Raw genomic sequence first — 19,766 nt, 5'->3', positions numbered from 1 at the left:
TTTAAAGCCTGATTTGTAAATTATCATTTTGATGGATAAAAATTTCTAACATTAGGAAAAGAGAATAAGCTTCTTAAAAAGGAACTTAATTAGAATGCATCATTCTTAATGCATTTAGATCCTCGATCAGGAGAACATAAACTAAAAGTTCAAAAAACATTTACAAAGAATAGCAAGTGAAAATGCTCCAATTCAAATTGATGTTTTAGTTGAACAAATAGCTACTGAAACGAGTACACGCCAGAAGCGTGGTAGACCAATTAGTTTCAAAAATAAAAATCATCGAAAAGCAGATAGGCATTTGAAATTACCAAGACAAATAGTACTCCTGTTAAAAATGATAAAGACATAGAAGAAACACCAAGAAGTGTCCAAAATTCTAATACAGTATTGACGCCAGAAAACGTTCAAGTGCTTGAAAATTATGAAAATGATGAGATATTGATAAATTATGTCTTTATAGAAGAAAAATAGAACTGAAATAAAATAATTGTCAATAAAATTTTTGCATATAATAATGTGACATTACACATCATGCATGAAAGTAAAGATCTTGAACTAAGAACAGTCAAAGAATATCGACAAAGAAATGGTTGGCCAAGATGGAAAGAAGTTATGAAGGCTGACTTAAACTCACTTGCAAAATGTGAAAATTTTGGATCTGTAGTCCGTACACCAGAAGAATATGTAAAACCTGTTGGATACAGATAGGTATTTGTGAGAAAATAAAATGAGAAAAATGAAGTTGTACACTACAAGCTTGACTTGTGGCACAATATTTTTCACAAAGGTCTGGTATAGATTATGAAAAAATATATTTCTCTATAGTAAATGCAATCATATTGTGTTATTTGGTCAGTTTATTCACATACTATAAACTATACATGCATCTAATAGATGTGGTGATAGTCTATTTATACAGATCATTGATCGTGATATCTATATAAAAATCTCTGAAGGACTAAAGATGTCTAAAGCATCCAATAAATATTCGTAGGGGTTATGTTTAGTTAAATTGTAAAGATCTTTATATAGTCTAAAGCAATCTGAACGAATGTGGTATAATCATCTTACTAAGTATTTGGCCAAAACGAATTCAAGAATGATGATATCTGTCCATGTGTTTCATAAAGAAATATGCATCTGGATTCATTATAATTGTTGTGTACGTTAATGATTTAAATATAATTGGAACTCTTGAAAAGATTCCAACAATTATAAAAGCTCTAAAAGAAGAGTTTGAGATGAAAGATCTTGAAAAGACTAAATTTTGTCTCGTGCTGCAGATCGAGCATACAAAAAATGAGATCTTTATTCATCAAACAACATAAACAAAAAGATCTTGAAGAGATTTTATATGAATAAGTCACATCCATTAAGTACCATAATGATCGTAAGGTCTTTGGATGTGAAAAATGATCAATTCCGTCCTAAAGAAGAAAATGACGACATCATTGGTCCTGAAATACCATATCTTAGTGTCATCGGAGCACTAATCTATCTTGTTAATAATACACGACCTGACATATCATTTGTTGTGAATTTATTAGCGAGGTATAGTTTCCCTCCAACCAAAATACATTGGAATGGAATCAAACAAATCTTTCAATATCTTCGTAGAATAGTTGATATGGGTTTGTTTTATCCATATGAATCAAAGTCACAATTAGTTGGCTATGCAGATGTAGGATATTTGTCTAATCCACACAAAGAAATATCTCAAACAAGATACATATTCACATATGATGATACAGCTATATCATGGAGGTCCACAAAACAGACGATAGCAGCAACATTCTCTAATAATGCTGAAATTCTAGCAATACATGAAGCAAGTCGCGAGTATTTTCTACTCCGGAGTTTTAACCAATATATTCTGTCATTATGTGGACTGATTGAACATAAAATAGCTCTAACTTTTCTGTTTGAAGATAATACACCATGCATTAAAAGAACAATTGATGTCCAACAAATCCGTTTAAACGGTAATCTGGCAAATTTATTTAAAAAGTCACTTCCAAAATCCTTCTTTAAAAGATTGGTACATCAGATTGAGATGCGTCGTTTTTTAGATATTAAATAGTATCGATAAAAGGGGGAGACCGTACTCTTTTTCTCTTGGTCATATTTTTTTCCTTATTTGGTTTTTTTTATAAAGATTTTAACGAAGTAGTCCTCATCACAAAAGATATTGTACTTTTTTTTTTACTAAAAAATTTTTTTATTGGAATTTTTTTAGTAAGATTTGAATGAGACATAATCTTAATAAACATTCAAAGGGGAGCATTGTGATAAGGATGGATGTCCATCATTTAATAACTTGAGTGGCTCAATTTTTCAATAAGAAGAAAGTTTAAATTCTCAAAATAGATTACATTAATAAAGTTTAAAAATAAAAAATTTGGTACGTGTATAAATATATAAAAGGTTAAGTCTCAGACAACAGACACAACAATAACATAAATACACTTTTTTTTATAATGTACAATTCAACACATAAAAATTAATATATATATGAATCATCTCAATTATATTGAGATAACAATATTAATAAATATTAATACTAAAAATTTTTATTTATATATTTATTTTATATTTATTTGATATGATTTATTTATTTATTTCACAACATATTTTAATTTATAATGGTTAGTATTTTTAAGGAGTAATCTAATATTTTTATTCCATCAGTATAATTTCAAATTTTTACTACATACTATTAAATATTATTAACTGAAAATAATAAATTATAGTAATCCTAATATTATTCTTATTAAAATATAAAATATAAAAATAATGAGACGAAAAAATATATAAAAAAAACTAATGAAAAAACTTAATGAACATATCACATATGGGATCCTACATCCCAAACATTTATTCCTTTAAATATATAGAGAATGGAGTGCTATTATTCATTAAATTAAATAATATTCTTAGCTGCAAATGGATCACGCACTTTACAGATTGCTTCCAAGGGAATTTTCTTTGACACAACTTGTCCTTTCCATTCAACCATATCAATTTCTTCATGCGTTGTTCGTTCCCATTCAAAACACTGAATCAACAAACCTAAGGCCAAATTCACTGTGCGTTGTGCCAAATTCGCTCCTGGACAAGCTCTTCTTCCTATTCCAAATGCAATTAGCTTGTTTTCTTCACCTTGCTTTTCAAACCTTTCAGGTTTGAATTGTGTAGCGTCGTCACCCCACACTTTGGGATCTCTATGAATAGCCCAAGCATTCACCAATACCATTGTGTCTTTCGGTACCTTATATCCCTCTAAGGTGAAATCCTCTGAAGAAAGATGTGGAACCAATAATGGTCCTGCGGGGTTCAATCGAAGTGTTTCGTTCACTATGTTTTGAAGATAATTGAGCTTCGAAACATCAGGCTCGTCTATGAGGCGATCTTGTCCAATCTCTCTGTCTATTTCTTTTCTTGCTTTCTTTATGATTTCTGGATGATTTAATAAATTAGACATTGCCCATTCTAAAGTCACAGATGAAGTGTCTGTTCCAGCGAGTAACATAACCTGCAAGTCCAAATTATAAATTGAGCATGTTGTCAGCAACTGGCATGCATGCATGTTTCTTTATTCTTTGATTTTAGCTACCATCTTTTTAATTGAGTTTCTAATTAACTCCCTGATTATTAATACAAGTTATGATGAATATATTTGATAAGTACTTTAATTTTCCAGACTACTTCGCATAGAATATATACTTCATTCAATGAAATTACGCAGGTTCTTCATTTTATATATCATATCTAAGTAACCCATTCTGAGGTGTAACACTACGTGCAATAACAAGAAAAATCCTATACTAGACCGTGATGCATGTCTAATAAAAGATTTAAGTATTTTTATTGTTTTTTCTTTCACATGTTATGTATATCATATATAAATCAAAAGTACTATTAGTATATTAAAATTAACTACTAAAATCAGTCGTCAATATATTTATATGAAAATTCAGGTGCAGTCGACTTTACGCGAACTTGATAGTTAAGAGCCGTTGGATAAAAATTTAGTCAAATTATCTAACGATTCTTAATTATCAACTTCAGGTGAAATTGACTGCACCTGAGTTTCCAGTATAAATATATATATATATAATTTATTTTATTTTTAATATATATTTATATTTCAAACAAATATTTTATATTAATAACTATCTTTTGAAAGTTAATTTTGATATAATATACATCTAATATAGTCCTATATAAACTTATCCTCATCCTAAATATGAGGTTGCATCTTGTAAGATCAACCGAAGAATTAAGCTGGATGAGATAGAAAAACATACCAGAATAAGTCCTTTGATGATTTGATCTGTATAGTACTCAGGATGCGACTGTTGCTGAGTTAAAAGATGATCAATCATGGTGTTAGTGTTTATCTTGCGACTGCGATGTTCGTCAATGAGCCCTTGTAAAAAAGAATCAGTTCTCTTACTAAGCCTCTTTAACTTGTTCTCCAAACCATCAAAATCGAACCACCGAAGAACTGATATGAAATCTCCAGGGTTGTTTGCTCCTCCCAAAGCCACCAACTCCTTGATTATTGCTCTGAATTGCCTCGCTTCTTCAACATCAGTGACGTCACAATCTTCGCCGTAGTATCTTTTTCCAGAAATCATTCTCATCATAGTGTTGAAGGTCATTTCCGAGAACTTAGATCTGAGCTCCACTTTGTTAAAGCCGTTGGAAGATTCCCGAGCCAGCTTCTTCACGAGCCTCATGATCTCATCTCTTCGGATTTCCAAGAACGTGGTGATACGGTGCGTCGAGAGAACTTCGACCGTTGCGATGCGGCGGAGGTTGCGCCAGTGGTCTCCGTAAGGGGCAAGCGCCAGGGTGGTGTCGTTGTAGCCGATGTACTTTCCGGTGAGAAAGTGAGGACGGTTTGCAAGAACGATGTCGTTTTTGGAGAAGCATTCTTGCGCTGCCGTTTGTGATGAAACGACAACCACAAGGCGGGAACCGAACCAGAGAGAGAAGAGTTTGCCATATTTTTGTGACAGCTCATAGAAAGCGCGGTGGAATGGTTGTTTGAGTTGGTGGAGGTTTCCAATTAGGGGAAGATATGGTGGACCTGGAGGAAGGTTTTTGAGTGCTCTTGATTTGAATAATAGCCTCAAAGTGAGAAGGAAGGAGATTGTGATGAGTGAGAGATATAGGAAGAAGGTAGACATGATTATTGCTTGTTGAATGTTGAATTATAGTGCTTGATATTGCGCTTGGATTTTAATTTATAGATGAAGACGTGTGATTTGCACGTCACACTTTTTGCTGCATATATTGGATTGCGTTTGAGCTTACGTAATGGTCATATACGTCATTTGGACTAGTTTCTTTAATTTGCCCATGCATAATTAAGTGCACAACTTTAAAGATTATTATTATGCCTAATTTGTATGTGAATCTATCTTCTGTTATCATTTTTATAGAATATCTAATTGTAAATTGCATATTAAAGACTTTATTTTCACCCATAATAAAAAACTAAAAAAATATTTAACTTTTTTTGTTATGTTAACGTTGATCTCTTTTGGTTAGAATGAGATAAAATATTCTAAACATCCCGATTTGTATCATCACGCCAGATTGGGAGGACAATTTACAAAGACACTTCAATATTTAAGTTAATAGTATTTATAGATGATAATAGTGGTTTTTGTGTTTCCTCTTCGAATTTCCTTGTTTCATGTTTTATATCTTTTTTGAGTAGGAAAAGTATATGGAACCAACTAATAATCAGCCAAAAATGAAACAATATAATTAATTATAATTAGTTTTATTAATTTATAATTTAATTTATTTTTTAAATTATTGTTGACCACATTCAAAACATGAGGGAAGATACGCTAGTGATAGGAGAGAATCACGGAACAGATCCTTTGATCATTAATTAGTTGGTTCCATATAATTAATTATGTTTTATTAATGCGTAACACATGAAACATAGAAATTATATCCAAAACCATCTGATTTATAAGAAAAAGAAACATCCATGTGCCTATCAGTAGCAACATCCGATTCAAGTCACAGGTGCCTCTGGTTTACCAGTTGGCTGATTCTTGGCTTATATAAAATTGGTTTCCTAGCATTGTTGTTTTGAGTATCTATTATTGGACATTACTGCCTTAAATGTACATTTCATTCTTTGCGATTTTTCGTTTTGTCGATTAATATTGTCTTTTATTGTTATATTATTTATGTAACGTTTGAACTGTATAACCGAGTTTTTTTTTTATTATCCGTTTATCCAGAACATTTAAAAACTATATAATGTAATTTAATTAATTTTATTATATGATTTTATACTATTAATACATAATATGTACAAGTCACCCAAAAAAAAATACATAATATGTACTAAATTTAAAATTTATTATTACATCACAATTTTATAATAAGTGATAAAATTTATTGATAATTGAATTTGTATTCTAAATAAATTGAATAGATATACAACTTTTTTTTATTGAAAATATGTATAAATAGGGCTAGAAGTGAGTTGAATTAGACTAAATTCAAGTTTGACTCACGAAAATTGAGTTTGACTCATGACTCAACTCATTAATAATCGAACTTATTTCTTAAGCTGAAATTCGACTCACCAAAAATTCATGACCTGGCTCGAGCTCACGAGATGGCTCAAATAATAGGAACATATATAATTTATAATTCTACATCAATAAATTATAATTTATATATTTTAAAAAATATTTAAAAAGATCAATTTTATATATTGTATATCTATCAATGAATTATAAATTTTTTATTTATGTCATACATTAAAATTATATATAAAAAATAAATATAAATTTTAAATTATTAACATCATTAATATATATATATATAATATTAAAAGTATAGAATAAATGCATATAGGATATGTATATTAATAATTATATATATATAATCGAACCAACTTACGAGTGAGCTAAGTTTATCCAATTTTAAGTTCGGCTTATTTAATTTATGAGCTCAATTTCAGGCTTAAGTTTGGCTCACCAACTCGCTTATCAAACTATTAATAAGTCAAATTCAAATTAATTCATGAGTTGGTTTCACCCGGTTTAAGCAAAATAAATTTATTTTGTTAAAACCGTATCTGATTTTGAGTGATCATTTTGTTTTGTTATTATTACTATTAGTAGATTAATAATATATGTCTATATAAAATTATAATTGCTGCTAGATGGTGTCGCGTTTGACATGTTGCGATTATGCTTTAGACAATTCAAATGCAAATTGCAAATTTGATAGTATGTGAGGTTGAAGCGTCAGAGAGTATGTAATGTAGGCGCAGATAGAAGTATAGAACACGACTAAGCTTTTGCTAAAAGAACGTCATTGGAAAAGTAACATAAATGTTAGGAAAAGTATAAAATACTATTATACTATTTACTAATTTATTATTAATAATAATTAATTATTATATTTTAAATATATATATATAAAGACACATTTAGAAAATATATATAAAGATATTTTTATTAGATATAGTTATAAAAAAGGATATTTTTATTAGACACATTTACAAAAATATTTTATTAAATACAATTATAGATAACAGTTAGTAAAAATTGACAGATACTGTTGGTAATATAGCAGAATTGTTTATGATGCTTATCATTTTATACCTAAGTTACTAAAAGAGATAAATAAATAATATTTAATAAATTTTATATGATTTATTTTTTACTTTAAAAAAAAGTTAGACAATTTAGATATCATAACAAAAACACCATAGAACTCACATCGTTTAATATGTTTTTGAAATTATTTCAAATTATATTTATTTCAATTATTTGTAAGATGTGATAAGCGTAGTACTTGAGGAAAGAAAAGCAAGGGGTCGGGGTCGGGAAATGGGAATATGATGTTTGGGTTTGGACCTAGTTGGGCTCAGCTTGTAATCATGGGCCGCTCATGGACTGAATTTTTTCTTTAGTGAAATGAAACATAATCCACTCTTGAATTCATAAGTCCCAAAAAATATACTACTTTGGTCAAAAGAGTGTTTCTCACTTTCTTGCTAGTTAGTTTTTTTTTTTTCATTTTTCTTTTAAAATATACTTGATTGTTATTTAATAAAAGAATAGTAAAAGAATTTGTAAGTTTATGTGTGTAAGAGTAACCCACAAAAAATGTTTTTAAATTATTTAATTTCTACAAAAACAATTTCGATTTATGATAATGAGAGAAGTATCTTCAACATCTAAAAATGTATTAAAAATATTAAAATATGAAGAAAATTTATTTTGTTAACAAAAATGCCCAAAGTAGCAAATGACAATACTTATGCGTCATTTTTCGAAAAATTGCAAAGTAATTCGGTTGTAAAAAAGGTTTTTATTCATATTTAAATATTTTTAGTGCGTTTTAAATATTTTAAAGATGTTTTACAAATTATTTTTGGCACAAGTAATATGCTCATGGAAGTTAATATGCCTTTAATTTACCGTGGCATATTCATGAACAAAACAAATGGTTACATTTAGTTTGCATTTTTATTTTTTATTTTTATTTTTAGTATTTTTTATTTATTTAAATTTTGCAAATAAAAAATAAAAATAATAAAATAATAAATTTTTATTTTTATTTTTTTATAAAATTTAAAAAATAAAACATACTAAAAATAAAATATAAAAACACAAACCAAACGCACCTAAATGTTTTCTTTAATTTCGACAAGCTAAGGCTGTTCCTTCAAAACGATCATTTTCTTTTTAAGTTTTTAAAATCGTAAAACATTTTTTTAGTGTTATATTTTTTCATTTCATATTTTTATTTAATTAATATATATTATGTTAAATGGCATGATGTCAGTTCAGATAGGCTTTATGATAGTATTGATTGATAAGGAAATTTGTTTAAACAGCTTATTAAAAATTTTTATGTTACTCGCAAACTTAATTTGGGGAATTTTTGGGACATTTTTCAATGATTTGTAAGTTAAAAATTGTTATTTTATAATAAGTTTTTTTTTATATATTTTTAAGAAACACGCACTTTTAATATTCTAAATGCAGATATTTAAGAATAAAAAACTAAAGTTTTTCAAATATATATTATTTATTTAAAATATGTACGTCTAAATTACTTAAAATGAAAAATAGAAAAAGTTTTATTTGACATCACGTGTTAATTAAAAAAAATAAACATTATAAACTAAAGTGGAATGATTTAACCGAGAAAAGGTAAATTATTAATGTTTACGACAAAATGAAGAAATAAATCCAAATGAAAAAATCTAGATACAGATCCCGAATTAATTAATATTTAAATAAATTTAAATATATATTGACTTATTAATTTCAATAATAGAATTAGTTTTAAATTAACCTAATAAAAAAATTATACTATAAATAAAAGTATGATATAATAATACAAGATATTCATAATATAATAGAAAATTTATTTTTTTGTTCTAATCTTAAAAATTTTTCTTTAATTATCTCTGATTTTTTATCTAATTCTCTATTTTTTTATATAAATTCGTATCATATAAAATGTGTGCTTTAATTTCTTAAAAAAGGTTTTCTAATTAATAAATTTAATTTTTAAATAAAATAATATTTTAAATAAGTCTCCAATAATTTTTTTGTCAACACATGCGTTTCTTGTTAAAATATTAGAATATTAAATAAAATAGTTTATTAAAAAGCTTTTTTAAGATTTAGACTCTAGAATTAACCTAAAATATTGAACAACTATTTAAGTTATTATTCTAAATTCTAAAATATTGACCAAAAATATAAAATAATCAATTATATTAAATATTATAAAGAATAATCAACAAAAATTATTATTAATAAAAAATATATATTAAAAATAAATTAAATAATATATGTAAATATATAATAACTAATTTTAAGATACAAATAATGTTTTATAACAAGGAAATAGAAATTAAAACTGCTGGTGGACATAAAAAGCTAAGAAGCATAAACGGACGGGAAAAAGTAGTAGTAACAGAGAGCCAAACGGAACGGCGAGAGAGAAAATTGCAGTTTCATTCTGAATTGCAAAATTGTAAAATCCCCTGCCTTCTCTTCTGTGCCGCCGTAGCACGTAGCTAACGACGGCACGCAACGCTTCTCTGCCAATAACTCATGCTTGCTTAGCCCTTTCTCTTCTCCCACCATGACTACCGTCACCTCCGTTGAGCTCAATTATCTCGTCTTTCGCTACCTTCAAGAATCAGGTACCTTTCTTCTATCTCCTACCTCCTACCTCCTACCTCTTTTCTTCTCTCTTTGTACCATGAAGTCCTCCTCCTTTTTTTGCCCCTTTTTGTTCCATGAGGTGCCAGGGTTTTAGAGCATTAGACGAATTTCAATTGTTTACGGTTTGAGCTTACTCAAGCGCTTACAATTGCTGCTACCACTAGATTAGGGTTTAGCTACTGCACTGAAACCAAACCTTATATGGGGGGAATTTGGAGCTCCAATTATTATTGTTATATTTTAATATGTGCTTTTCTGTAAAACTTAGAAAGAGGAACCGAAATTGGTTAGATCTGTTGATGAAGTTGAATTTGGTGTTTGAGACTTAATCTTATAGTTCTGAAAGCACAGTTCAATTTATATTTTTGAACTATGACATCCTCTAGATTCTGATAGAGGTTTTATGAGGCTGATTCTATAATAATGTTACTATTATTTATGATTATTGTTGTTGTCACTGAGCAAGCAAAGGTTTTTCATCAATATTTTCTGAGATGTCCATACCAACCTTGTGTGTTGCAACGGCAGGTTTTACGCACTCAGCTTTTGCATTTGGATATGAGGCTAGTATTAACAAAAACCCCATTGATGGAAGTTTAGTACCACCCGGTGCTCTTGTTACATTTGTTCAGAAGGGGCTACAGTACTTGGAGATGGAAGCCAACATTAGTAATGTGAGTTTTTTCTTGGTTTGGTATTGTAGTTTTCACTATCAGAATTGTTGTCATCTGTTTGAGTGGATTTCTTTTATGTTTTTAAGTTTTCTTTCATGTTACTCACAATTAGTCCGCCAGTGTGATGCAGATGTGGATGAAGATTTTTCACTCTTACAACCTATGGATCTCATCACAAAAGATGTGCACGAACTAAGGAAAATGATAAGTGAAAGAAGGAGGAAACAACAGAAGGATAGAAATAAGGAATCCGAAAAGGAACATGAAGGTGAGCGTAGGCGGGTAAGAGAAAAGGAAAGACGTGAAAGGGAGAAAGAATGCGAAAAGGATAGGGAGAAAGAAAGGCGTGAAAGGGAGAAAGAAAGCGAAAAGGATAGGGAGAGGGAAAGGCGTGAAAGGGAGAAAGAAAGCGAGAAGGATAGGGAGAGGGAAAGGCGTGAAAAGGAGAAAGAATTCGAAAAGGATAGAGAGAGGGAAAAGCGTGAAAAGGAGAAAGAATGGGAAAAGGATAAAGAAAAGGTAGAAACTCATAAAGACCGAGAACGGCCGCATGAAAATCACATTGGTAGAGAAATGGGTGCAGATCAAGTAGATAAGGTTACTATAAAACAAGAAGAGATTAGAGTATTTGGAGGTAATTATTTGCCCAGCAGAATTGATTTACATTGTCTTAGATAAAAAAAAAAAAAATTGTTCTCTGTTGCATGTTCAGCATTTCTTGTGAAGTAGGTGTGTTATTTTTATGCATACATCTCATAACCTTATGTTGGGTAAGGAAGAACGGATGAACATATTTTCTTGTAATATTGTCATTTGATCGCTGGTAACTGCAGAATGCTGGTGTAATAACTGATGAGATTATAAATTTCAGTATTGTTTCACTAAACGCTTGTAGTTTGCTGCTTCTTATTCAATTTCAAATTTCAATAAATTATTGCTAGCTGAAGATGCCCAAGGTTTGGAATCTTCTCTTTCAGATCATGCCTTTTTGGCTTATGTCTTTAGTTCAACATCCTGATTATCTTTGGCATAATATTTTACATTTTATTTCCTTTGGGGATTTCTAAATGAAGTATCTTATATTTAGCTGCAACTGTTTGCCACACTAGATTTCCCCTGCTCCCAAACTTGTCCTTTCAAAGTGAGCAGAGAATGCAAATTGCAAACTAGTTTTCCCTTTCAATTATTATTCTTCCTTTATAGGAGTATTGGAGTAATGAAGTTTTCATTCACTGTAGCAGGACCAGCACCAATGGATATTACTACAACATCAACATCTCCACCAGGTGAATTTTCTAGAACAGAAGTGACAATCTTGGAAGGGCATACTTCAGAGGTGAAGAATTTCATAAATGCTTTGTTTGTTTGAAAGCTTGTTTTCCTTACCTGTTTCTTCTGTTAGACTGACTGTTAATGGATTTGTTTACGATCAATTTAGGTGTGTGCTTGTGCATGGAGTCCTGCAGGATCTCTTTTAGCCTCAGGGTAAATGTCTTCTCCATGAGTGACTAATTTTCTTTCTGCATAAAATATGATCATGATGATGCAGTATGTATTATAGTTGATGTAAAAAATATTGCTCATTTTGCCTTTCCATTTCAAGACTCACAATTCCTTAATTCACTTCACTATTGACATTTTCAACTTCTAGTTCCGGGGATGCAACGGCTCGTATTTGGACACTGCCAGAGGGGAAATCCAAATCTACTTCACAAAACGGCCCATTGAATGCGTTGGTGTTGAGGCATGTGACGGGTAAAACAAATGAAAGGAATAAAGATGTCACAACACTTGATTGGAATGTGAGTTTGATTACGTATTTTGATAATCTGATTTGAATCCAAGATGGGTAGTGGGCATTAGTAGCTACTTCAACCTCCCCTCTAGTTCCCTGCTTTTTTCCACATGCTATTTTATCATTTTCAAACCCACAGCAACCTCTTTTCAACAGGGGAAGTTTATGAGGAAAATTGTGTCTTTCAATGTGGGTTTAATATATTTCTCAGAGGTTTGTGTAGGTTTTGAAAAACACAAGGGAGCTATGTGAAAAATTAAGAAATATATGGAGCTTTACAATTTTCTTGCCAATTTTTTTCTTCCTGAGTTTAGTGTACATAATAGTTCAGGCATGATCGTCCCCTGTGGCCTGCGGCACTTATTTTCATATGCTTAAGTATAATTCATGCAACTGAGATGTAAATTCACAAGTATTCTTTGCAGCATTTTTTTTGTTTGGATAAGTATTCTTTGCAGTATTTAATCATAACTTTATATAAATCCTATCAAGATCTTGATCTTTCTTGTTTGACATGCAGTCAGATGGGACACTACTTGCTACTGGTTCATACGATGGGCAAGCAAGAATTTGGACTACTAATGGTGGGATGTCTTCCATACGAATACACTGCAATACTTCCTTTGAGATTCATATGATTAGATGGGGAGATGTCAAAGGCTTGATTTGTGTTTGAATTCGCTCTTTTGAGTATTGACTAAGACTATTTTGATTATGTGCCAATGTCTTTGACCAGGTGAATTGCGGAGTACATTAAGCAAACACAAGGGACCCATATTTTCTTTGAAATGGAATAAGAAAGGTGATTATATTCTTACTGGAAGTTGTGATAAGACTGCCATTGTATGGGATGTGAAAGCAGCGGAATGGAAACAACAATTTGACTTTCATTCAGGTATAAATGTTGAATATAACATGTTTAACAAAGGAGAATTGTCTAAATAGGGAGTTGAGGTAACCCTGACCCTGTTTATATTTTTAATTTTGGGATTGATATGTTGTTTAGGCCCAACACTTGATGTTGACTGGCGCAACAATGTGTCATTTGCGACAAGCTCTACTGACACCATGATATATGTTTGCAAGATTGGTGAAAATCGCCCTGTAAAAAGTTTTGCTGGCCATCAGGTTTGTATTGTGACCAAATTTCAAAAGAGTTTTAGTATACACCGATAGCTACAATCTGATGATTATACTATCCTAGAGGGAGTAGGATTCATCATGTACTTTATTGATAATCTATTTAAACCAGCTAGCAGGGTTAACTATATAGATTGGTTGGGTCACTTTCTGTTGGTGTTTTACGTGGTGACCACTGACCAAATGACCTTTCTGCAAATTTAGGGTGAAGTTAATTGTGTCAAATGGGATCCAACCGGGTCGTTGCTGGCCTCATGTTCCGATGATATCACTGCAAAGGTAATATTTATAACTGTTCTAATTGTTTGTTGCATAATGACATTTTCCACTGGTAGGATTTTGGAATAAAATGTTTACCTTATAGTACACTTATGAGACAAGTATGTCATTTTGCTGGAACATCTGGAAACTAATGTGTTTGTACTCTGATGTTTCTTGTTTTTGTAGATATGGAGTACGAAACACGATAAGTATCTTCATGATTTTCGAGAACATACCAAGGTAATGATTTGTTTTTATTATATTTCAATTTAAGATTTTATGTTAAGCTTCCATTTGACTTGAATGCTGTGCAGATTATTGAGAGAACTAGATAATTGTTTTGTAGGAGATATATACTATCAGATGGAGCCCCACTGGTACCGGTACAAATAACCCTAATAAAAAGTTGTTGTTGGCAAGGTATGTGTTCTTGCTAAAATTAAGTTTTTTTGCTCTTGATTTATTTGCAAGCCTTATTGATTTCCTGGAATTAGAATTTGTTTACTGTGTGTTTCCTAAGTCTTAGTTAGTGACCTCTGCGTGTGTTTGTTTGAAGTTGTGGTTGCTCCGAATGCCTTGTACCTGTACATTGCTAAGTGCTAACTGTGAATGATGTGCTACTGCTACATTTTTGCATGCTACTGATTCAAATTGATTTAATTCCTTTCATATGGCACTCTACTGTTAGTCAGTGAATGTTTTATCTTTCTAGAGTTAAAATGCATTTCACTTAAGCTGGGTTCATTTTAAAACTATGTAGTCATCCTTTTTGTGCAGTGCGTCATTTGACACAACTGTAAAGCTATGGGATGTAGAACTTGGGAAACTTGTCTATAGCTTGAATGGACACAGGTAAAAGCCTTTTTCATTGCTTAATATATTTGGGTTATGTCAAGCCCGTTCAAACATTGGTTTTAATTTTATAATATACACTTGGGATTTTTTCCCCCCTTAGAAAATACTTCGGTCCTAGGAAAGGAGGTAGGTAGGTTGCTTCTACAAAAGTTCTAACCCATGATTTCAACTTGTTTCTATGGGTCTACAGGGATCGTGTATATTCCGTTGCATTCAGTCCCAATGGCGAGTATCTGGCCAGCGGCTCTCCCGACAAGTCTATGCACATATGGTCTTTGAAGGACGGCAAGATCGTTAAGACATACAATGGGAATGGAGGCATTTTTGAGGTGTGCTGGAATAAGGAGGGTGACAAGATCGCTGCATGTTTTGCAAGTAATACTGTCTGTGTGTTGGATTTCAGAATGTAAGAATCTCAGCAACACAAGTTGGCTTTGGCTAATTGATCAAATTCTTTGTTTTCCCCATCTTTAGATGGGGACTTGGAAGTGTAATTTGAAAGGGCTTGGTTTCCCGTGTTAACCATAGTTTAGTAATAACTCATGTTCTGGGATCCTGTTGTAATTTGATGCCAAGTCTTTGTTAGATTAAGAAGTAACTCGTAGTCGTAGGGGTACATTCTTGAATACTTTGTATAGGTTTCGTTTGACAACCTCCTCTGTATAATCATGGCACTCGCCTGTATATTTGTTGAAAATATAATGCTACCAGCATCCCCCTACATTCCCCCCTCTGCGTAAACACTGCTATTTTATATCCCATTTATTGGTCCTTGCTATTTATCTGTTTGAAAGTACTATTGGTTTGTGACCAGAAGAAAAGAGAAAAACTTGAATCATTTATTGTTTTTTCCGTTTAAAATTTTTAATCATCTCCCATTGATTGTTTTTTCTCCTTCAGTTTAAATATTAACAATTCAACTAGGTATCTTTTAAAAAATAGTGTAATATTCAGTCTTTTATTATAATAATTTAAAAAAAATTAAAATAAATACATCTAAAATTTTAATATATTTAATTATTAATATATTATAATTTAAATATATATCTAAAAATAAAATTATTCAAAATTCAAAATTTTGATTTTAAAATTATAAAATAAACTTTAAACCATCTAATTATTAACTAAACCTATACAAAACACTTAAAGAAGTCATCCTCCACCGTCGTTCATCCACGCCACCTTCCTCTTTCGCGCTCATCCTCGTTCATCCACGCCACCTTCCTCTTCCGCGCTCATCCTCGACGCTGCCTTTCTCCTTCTCGGTGCTCATTCACAACGTCACATTCCCCTTTGTTAACACTCATCTTCGTTGCCGTCTTCCTCTTCCTCGTCACCGTTCGTCCGCATCAACGTCGTCACGCCGAAAACTTACCTAAGGTTTGGATGAGTTTCTGACATCATTACTTTTTTTATTATTCTGTATAAGTTTTTTATTTTTTTTGAAATAAAAAATCGAATAAGATAGTCTGAAGAGATTTTCATATATATTGCAATGTGAAATTATTTTTGCATGTGCAATTTCTGTGTTTTGGAAGTGTTTCAAAAATATTTTCTGTATAACTTTATAATTTTAGATGTGTTACAATTATTTTTTAATGTTTAAATTTAATTTTAGATTTATGATTTTGGATGTTTCAAAAATATTTTCTGTATAACTTTATAATTTTAGATGTGTTACAATAATATTTTCTGTATAACTTCATAATTTTAGATGTGTTACAATTATTTTTTAATGTTTAAATTTAAATTTTAGATTTATAATTTTGGATATGTTTTAAAAATATTTTTTATATAACTTAAAATTTTAGATGTGTTACAATTAAAAAAAAGTTTCAATTGAAAATATTTTAGTTTGTGTATATAATTATACTCGACCATTCATCAAAGTCGTAAAACAAATCATGCATTTTATCAAAGGTACAATAAATAAGGGATTAATATTAATTTTTTTTCTAAATACACTGACTTTGAATTCTTTTTTTTTCTGCAAATACAAATTGAAATATTATAGCAGACTAGAAGAAAGAAGAAAATTGTGTTACAGAAAGAAGAAACGTAAAAGAAGAAAATAATAACTAATTATAAAGTGGTCGGAAGTTAGAAAAATTTTAGTTTTTAAAATTTAAATTAATTTTAATTATAAATGTGTATCCTACAAAATAGAAATATGTTTTAATTAAAAGATAATTAAATAATATTAAAAGCTGACTAAAGACTGAATTTTGTTGTATAAGTAACATTTTCCAAATATTAATGTTGACAAAACTTACTTATCCTGTTAAGTGTTATCCATTCATTCATTAGTTATGAGAATTATGATGTATTAATAATTAATTAATATGATATAAAAGAAACACAAGTTTCACAAAACATGAAAAAAATGTTGTTCTCTTCAAGAAAAATTATTGATCTTGGTGTGGGCTAGTATGATATGTAGTCCATTCAAATATGGGCTAGAACTGATCCAAGTGTGTAAACCAGAGTAGGGTTTAGCTCCTTCGTCATTCAGTGCCAAAACCCCTATCTAGGTACCTAGTTGGACTTCCTTTCCACATAGCAAAGCCATGGCATGGCGCTGCGGATCGCTGTCGAGGTCGTTGATCTCCGCCACCAGAACCATACCAAGCCGTTCTTCTGTCCCTCGCATCCATCGCCCTTCTTCTTCTCCTTCTCTTCGCCGCCCCCTCTTCACCCTCCCTAGGTATGCTATCATTTCCTATTTCTTTTTCTTTCTTTTCGTATTTTTTTTTTGTCAATTATTCAATTTTATTTTATTTTTCTTAATTCTATTCAAATATTGATTTTGAAGGAATGTCGGAGCACTTGGATGTACGCAGTCGCTTATGCCGCTGCACAGCGTCAACGCCACCGCTCGCCTCATTTCCCACATCTCCGTCGAATCGCGCGCTTGCTGTGAATTGTCTCAGGGTACTTATTACTCACTTCACTCTTATATCGCCATATATCTCGTGATTCAGCTCTTGCAGAAAGTGTTCATGTTTTTTTGCTCATGCGTTTTGCACTAGGTACTTGAATGGACCATATAGATTCGGCACCAATTGTGCATCACATGAATTTCTCCAAGTATAGGTGGTGATGGCTGATGCTGTGTGAAGCAGGAATCTTCTTTTTCATTTATTCATTTCTCTTTGGGAAAACTGTTTGTGACTTGTGACCTTGATGGATTCTTCGTTAGGCTGTGTGTAGTAACTAGTAACCCTGGATTACATTTTAAGAAAATCATTTTTATCCACAATAAAGAAGGATATCTATTCTAAAATTTACCATATACTTCTTTGTTTTTTTGCTATGTATTAGATTTTTCATTAGATGATATTTTCGTGGTCCAGAACTCAAAACATATTGAAATTAAGTGGATTTGTAGTTAGTTGCTAGCTTGGATGGTACATTGTTTGAGCAAAATAATTCAAGTAAACTAATCTTCTAGTATATCTTGTTCTGTAACAAATTCTAGTTATGGTCTTGCTTGAATATGCTAGGAAGTGATTTCCATTTATAATGTTTAATGCACATTGGTTTCTGTTGATTTTGAGTAGTTTCACACTTATTTAAATGATTTGGTGATTAAGGAACTTATGATCTTACCTTCTGTCGAAGTTGATAATGGTTCTTCATTGCTGCTTTCTAGTGTAGCACACTAGGCTTATTCTGACACTTAAACAAGGGTGCACTAGTTTCTCTTAGCAAAGGAGTAAATCAAAGGAAAGAACTCCTAAGGATATACCAAAATTACATACCTTCGCTTACTTTGAGATTCCTCACAATCGATACAGAACCAGTAGTTGATGCTTACTTTGCTTGGTTCTTCAACTTAAAAGGCTTTATGGCGATCCCTATTTAAGATTGGGATTCAATAGTATTAGCTAGAGTGGACAGGTTTTATCTGAAGTCTGATGTAAGAACTGGGTATTGTTGCAGGGCTTTGGGATTTCTATCAAAGCTCACCCAATTTAGGATTCCAATTGTTGTAATATATTTTGCATATCATAGATCATTTGTAAGTTGTGAACCTCAGTAATAATTTGGCGCCTTAATAACGCTTCGGTGTCAGTCACCAATTGCTCCATTAACCCGTTGCAGGGAACTGTAACTTCTTATAGAAGCATTGTAGGAACTAATGTATTAATAGGCATTATTAATGTCTCTTAATTCATCCTTTTATTCATTAACTGAAAGGATATGAGTTTAGATCTTATAAATTTCAAAATATTTTTTCATAAAAATATATAATGAGAAGTATTTTAAAAATAAAAATATTTATATTAAAAATTTTTTAACTCCCATTATATTTAGAATAGGTAATCGAATACATTTTTATTACATATATTTACCCCGGGGGATATTGTAAGTTGAAACTATTTGGGTCTTTTAAACAATAAAAATAAAGGTTATGTGAAACCGTCAACCTTAATTATAAGATTTTTATTCTTTCTTTACCTAGTCTTTAGAAAGTTAAGAAGGTTTTGTCTTCTATGGTTTTGGCATCTTCACCTAAATAGGAATTTAAAGAAGTTTAGAAATTGTAATTTGACTTTATCTAAAGTTTGTAATGTACGATCACTTCCATTCATTTTTTTTTCTAAAAAAAATATATAGTGTTTTAATAATATCTATTTAATTGCTGTTTACCATAACTAATGGGATGTTACTAATACAAGCAATAATTTTGGAGTCACAAAAATTTGTAAACACACTCCCAACTCCCATCGATCACTTCAGTTTTTTACAAAATGTATGGCTTAGGCCTTATGAGCTTATGCCTTATGGTCTATC

The 19,766-nt window shown here is 30.9% G+C and overlaps 3 protein-coding genes across 4 annotated transcripts; 2 read left to right on the top strand and 1 right to left on the bottom strand.

The window, feature by feature from the left end:
* Window positions 1-2,779: 2,779 nt before the first annotated feature.
* On the bottom strand, window positions 2,780-5,211 carry LOC130982571 (cytochrome P450 81E8-like). The gene is made up of 2 exons (XM_057906607.1): window positions 4,311-5,211; window positions 2,780-3,535 (listed from the first exon to the last, which is right to left on the bottom strand). The coding sequence occupies exons 1-2, from the start codon at window positions 5,196-5,198 to the stop codon at window positions 2,924-2,926; spliced, it is 1,500 nt and encodes a 499-aa protein (XP_057762590.1). The 5' UTR covers window positions 5,199-5,211; the 3' UTR covers window positions 2,780-2,923.
* A 4,756-nt stretch (window positions 5,212-9,967) lies between these two features.
* Window positions 9,968-15,749, top strand: LOC130982387 (WD40 repeat-containing protein HOS15). Of its 2 annotated transcripts, none has more exons than XM_057906379.1 (14): window positions 9,968-10,222; window positions 10,773-10,918; window positions 11,039-11,552; window positions 12,160-12,254; window positions 12,357-12,403; window positions 12,570-12,720; window positions 13,234-13,297; window positions 13,450-13,608; window positions 13,720-13,841; window positions 14,058-14,132; window positions 14,301-14,354; window positions 14,461-14,534; window positions 14,892-14,966; window positions 15,160-15,749. In XM_057906379.1, the coding sequence occupies exons 1-14, from the start codon at window positions 10,162-10,164 to the stop codon at window positions 15,377-15,379; spliced, it is 1,857 nt and encodes a 618-aa protein (XP_057762362.1). In that variant the 5' UTR covers window positions 9,968-10,161; the 3' UTR covers window positions 15,380-15,749. The 2 variants fall into 2 exon arrangements, with proteins under 2 accessions (XP_057762362.1, XP_057762361.1); XM_057906378.1 differs by having other exon boundaries at window positions 12,157-12,254.
* Window positions 15,750-17,453: 1,704 nt separating this feature from the next.
* Window positions 17,454-18,256, top strand: LOC130982570 (uncharacterized). Its single transcript, XM_057906606.1, has 3 exons — window positions 17,454-17,673; window positions 17,782-17,900; window positions 17,999-18,256. The coding sequence occupies exons 1-3, from the start codon at window positions 17,537-17,539 to the stop codon at window positions 18,004-18,006; spliced, it is 264 nt and encodes an 87-aa protein (XP_057762589.1). The 5' UTR covers window positions 17,454-17,536; the 3' UTR covers window positions 18,007-18,256.
* Window positions 18,257-19,766: the final 1,510 nt, after the last annotated feature.

The sequence above is a fragment of the Arachis stenosperma genome, chromosome 5 (assembly GCF_014773155.1).
Source record: "Arachis stenosperma cultivar V10309 chromosome 5, arast.V10309.gnm1.PFL2, whole genome shotgun sequence".
NCBI classification, from domain to species: Eukaryota; Viridiplantae; Streptophyta; class Magnoliopsida; order Fabales; family Fabaceae; genus Arachis; species Arachis stenosperma.
Note: the sequence above shows the minus strand (reverse complement) of the source record. Positions and strands in the feature narration are given on the sequence as shown.